At 53.3% G+C, this 4518-nt stretch overlaps 1 protein-coding gene across 1 annotated transcript; it reads right to left on the bottom strand.

The window, feature by feature from the left end:
* Window positions 1-1089: 1089 nt before the first annotated feature.
* LOC123047272 (heavy metal-associated isoprenylated plant protein 39) lies at window positions 1090-2226 on the bottom strand. The gene is made up of 3 exons (XM_044470768.1): window positions 2030-2226; window positions 1872-1944; window positions 1090-1769 (listed from the first exon to the last, which is right to left on the bottom strand). The coding sequence occupies exons 1-3, from the start codon at window positions 2042-2044 to the stop codon at window positions 1456-1458; spliced, it is 402 nt and encodes a 133-aa protein (XP_044326703.1). The 5' UTR covers window positions 2045-2226; the 3' UTR covers window positions 1090-1455.
* Window positions 2227-4518: the final 2292 nt, after the last annotated feature.

Raw genomic sequence — 4518 nt, 5'->3', positions numbered from 1 at the left:
TAGCCCATGAGCTGCTGACACGTGAAAGCCTTTTGGTCCCGGTTGATGGCACCAACCGGGACAAAAGACCCTCCTGCATGGGCAAGCCGCAGCGGACACGTGAAGCCCCATCTGTCTCGGTTCCTGGGCGAACCGGGACTAAAGGTATTGGGCTTTAGTACCGACCCTTTAGTCCCGGTTCGGCAACCGGGACAAATGAACCTCATGAACCGGGATAAATGGCCCGTTTTCTATTAGTGGCAATATACGAAGTTTCTGGAAGAAGACGGCGACGACTATAGGATCGGGCTTTATTCGTTCCTCGGGCAAGAGAAAGATCACTAGTAATACTGGATTATTATCTTGACGTGGAACCAAAACATTCCAATGATAGGGAGGTATCTCCGTGTGACAAGATTAGTAAAAAGAACTTCAATCTTTGATTGACGATCTGAGTGTATCACAAAGTCAAGCAGTGTTTTTCCTAATACAGTTTTACTAAAGCACATCTAAATGTGCTTTAAATATTGCACATCTAAGACCTATATCATTGATTTTACGCAATAATTCATGTAAGCATTTTATTTTGTATTTTTTTCTATCCTAGATTGATTGAGTCACTTAGACATATGATAACTACGCCATATCTAGATATGCCCTAGATTGACCCTTATTAGTAAACACCAAAAAGTCGAGCAAATAGGTTAACGAAATGCGCACGACTCTGCGGTCGTCCGCGGAAAACAAAAGATGTTGGACCGATGATATTACTGAAAGCGCCATGCGGTTAGAGCAGCGATTACGACCTGCGGTTAACATTTTAACAATGTGTGTTTCGTGAGATGGGCAGTTAAACAATGCATTAGGTCGTAATCATGTGTTAGGACTCGTGAATGAGGTGCCGATGGGGCCTACTCGCTGTCGAAGAAAACATGAATGAGTGATTAGAAGCCGTCCAAAATCTTGGAAACCTTTTCACTTTGTGGTTGAGATGACTGACAGGCTGACTGAAAACAACTGTGAGGTGGAGCAGAGCTTAAGAGTTGAGAGTTTCTATTCGTAAGTGTGAAGGTTCAGGAGAGGCCAATCTAGCTAGCCTGACGCGCTCAATCTCTTGCACCTTGACTTTATTTTATTTCACTATTTTCTTACCACACCGGAGAGCAGAGCACTTGATCTAATTATTTCACTACCCTGTTATCACATTGGAGAGCAGAGCAGTCGGTGAACTTTCACTCAAAATCCAACTCCAGCAGCTCTATCAACTACTAGTAATTCTGCACACTAATAAATCCCATATCTGCACTTTATAAACTAAGCAGATGCACAAGCACAGCAGCTGGATGACCGGCGCAAAATCCTTACACGGCCTTAAGTATGGCGCACGCCGTCGATCACCGTAGCAGGCATGGTCGACCGGCAGGCAGCAGAGCACACGGCCAGCTACAAAATGTACAAGGGAGCGGCGCGCGCCGATCAGCAGATGACGCAGGAGCTGGGGTCCTCCTCGGCGCTGTGGTTGTGGTAGTACGGGTGCGGGTGGTACAGCGGCGGCGGCGGCAGGTACCACGGCGTGTACACGTGGACCGGCTCCTTCTTGTCGCCCTCCTTCTTGCCGTCGTCCTTCTTGGCGCCGCCGTCCTTCTTCTCCTCCTTGGCCGGGCCGACGGAGAGCATCTGCGCCGTGGGGAAGAGCTTGCTGCGCAGCCTGCCGACGAGGTCGACGGGGTCCACGGTGCCCACCACCGTCATCTTCTGGTCCTTCATGTCCACGGCGATCTGGTCGATGCCTGAGGAAGAGCGACAGTCGTGGTCATCGGAAATGTCAATTCAGATATGACGAAAATCCTGGCGATCCCCTCCATGGAGGAGGAGAGGCAGGGGATTCTTACCGTGGAGAGTGGAGACGACCTTGAGCGCCCTCTGCTTCTGCTTGTCGTCGTGCAGGTCCAACTTCAGCACAACCTGGATCCCGCAGCCGCAACGCAAGATGAGCAAACTGGAGCACAGAAACCAAGAGCTTCGATCAACTATACTGTAAGCAACGGACCTTCTTTTCCGCCATGGATCCAACCTGGCCGGAGACGTTGGCGGGCGGGGGTGAAGGGGACCGGCGTGCTGCGCTTCGTCTCGATCGGCGACGGGGAAGGAAGAAAGCGCGGTGCGATATTGGAGACTTGGAGACAGATAGGGGAGTGACTCTGGGCACTGGGCAGGCGGGTGGATTTATAGGCCGTCGCACGGCGGGGCACGCACCCACGTGACCAACCTCGCGCGACGCTTCTGGAGAATCGCCCGCGTGACAGAGAAATCCGGTGGAACCGCGGCCGGAAGAGACCGAGCCGGACCTCGTTGTCTCGGTCGCTTCTTCTGTGGTTGCTTGCGGACTGGACCCGGGCACGGCCACTGGTGGGGAGCGGAGCCGTGTCCCGGGTGCATGCGCGTGGAGACCCGGCGAGGGATGCGGGGCGCGGTCACCGCGTCAACGGGCGGCCTGTGGCGCGCGGGCGTGGCATGCCGGAGTCTTGGTACACGTCCACATCTGGACGTGGTGGCTTTGATTGCGAGCATATGGACCGTCTGACTGACTGACTTAATTGGGAGCTAAGCCGAGCCCAAGTGGATTTGAGAGTGGCTCTGCTGTCGCTGGTTTCGTCCCTTGTCCCGCCTGCCTGACTGCAGATGCAAATCTGAAATCACCATTGTTATTATAACAAGAGCGATTGATTTCAGGTCCTCGGTCACCGCCACTCCTCCTTGAATACTATACATCCTGCCTTCAACTAGAATACTGCTGAATACCCCATATCTGGAAGATGCTTCACGATGCGGAGGGGTTGCGCGTGTCTTGATCGATTTGGTCGGATACGTAGAAATCTTTTTGTAGCAACCAAGAACAGACTGCGTACGACCGGCCCCCGGTTTAGCAACCGTGCCTCGAGGGTCAAGGCAGCAAGAAGATCGATCAACGCACAAGAAAAAGCGGCCTATGGGTGCGCATCGTTGCGATCCGTCCTGCACGCCTGCACCAACCCCGCCATGTGGGGAACGATTCAACACTGCATCTGCAATCGTGCATGCCCGGTCTTCTTCTGTTCTATACAGTTTTTTGGAATAAATCGAAAGAGAATCAGCGGTGATGCGGCAGCAAACGGGTCCGTACGAGGACAAAGCACAAGTGCACGTACACTGGCTGATAGTAGCTACAAGTCCAAGATCGACATGATCTGAAACTCTGAATTCCCAGTGCGCACTCAACTACTAGTCCCGCGGTACAGATACAGTTGTGCGCAGTGTCTGAAACCCCTCTCTGCGTTACCACGTCTGCAGTAGCTCCTCCATTGGAAGACAAAAGTAAACATGGAATGGAGAAGCCAGTCGCCCTCTGCAGATTTTTGCAGGCCCCGGCCGGCACGTACCAGTATCGAAATCAAGGCTCTAAACAAGCGCGTAGTGGTGGACATGCACGTAGTGAGTGTAACATGGCGTTAAAGCTCCGCTGTGCAGATGGACATGCACGAACACTCCACCTCCAAGCCACCTAACCGGCTAGCTATAAGATCAACAGGCGTACCAACAGGGATACAATTTTAAAAGGGCCGGATATTATTATTGCCAGGATCAATTATGTGCCTGCACAAATCTGAAGTCCTAAGCCGCAAACGGTGGAGCACACATCGCTCTCACCGGCCTGACGTTGCAAAATTGACATCATGGTCTCCTACCTGGCTTAGCTCACCAATATACCTCAGGGCATGAACTATGGGGCATCATCGGATATACCTCATGGCATGAACTACGGTCTTCTATATCTTTTTTTTTTTTGCGAGGGATATCTTCTATATCTTCCAGGGATCCATGACAGAATCTCATATCTTCTGTATCTTCGAGGGATCCATGACAGGATGGGCAGCACACACCTGTACATGACTGAGTTTTGGAGGCAGTTTTCGTACGTGAGCCGGCAGCGGTTTCTGGTCTCCAAGCCTATGTCGCTAATACTCGAATCAGCGTATGCGGTTTTGGAAACTGCTTGTTCTAATGAGGCCAACTCCACCGCGCGATCCTATCCTATTCGGCCCCGTTCGTTTGGGGTAAAAGAGACAAAGGCAATGACCCAACGCACAACCTCATTTTTTTTTTGTCCGTTTAGTGTCCGTTCGACCCCAAAACCAGAGCAAAGTTGGGATGGATTTGGGTCAAAACGGACAGCCACGGACAGCCCGTCCGCGTCCTCGCGTCCGCGCGTGGCCCGCATGGCAGCCACCTACCCCCGCTTTTCTTTCCTTTCCCTCTCTCTCCTCTGCTGGACGCTGGAGCCGCGTCGTCTTCTGTCATCTCGCCGGAGCGGGAGCGCGTGGGGCGCTGGTGAGGCGGGGCCACGGCACACAGGCGAGCAGGCGCAGGCGGCGTCGAGCGGGCATGGCTTGCAGGATGCGGCGGCAGCGAGCTCGCGTGAGAGGAGGAGCGCGGCGTCGCGGGCGGCGAGCTGGGGGTGCAGACGGGCGCAGCGGCAGCTCGGCGCAGGCCATGCGCGGG

Source organism: Triticum aestivum, chromosome 2B, assembly GCF_018294505.1.
Source record: "Triticum aestivum cultivar Chinese Spring chromosome 2B, IWGSC CS RefSeq v2.1, whole genome shotgun sequence".
Lineage (NCBI taxonomy): Eukaryota > Viridiplantae > Streptophyta > Magnoliopsida > Poales > Poaceae > Triticum > Triticum aestivum.
The sequence above is the reverse complement of the archived record's forward strand: the minus strand, read 5'-3'. Positions and strand labels throughout refer to the sequence as shown.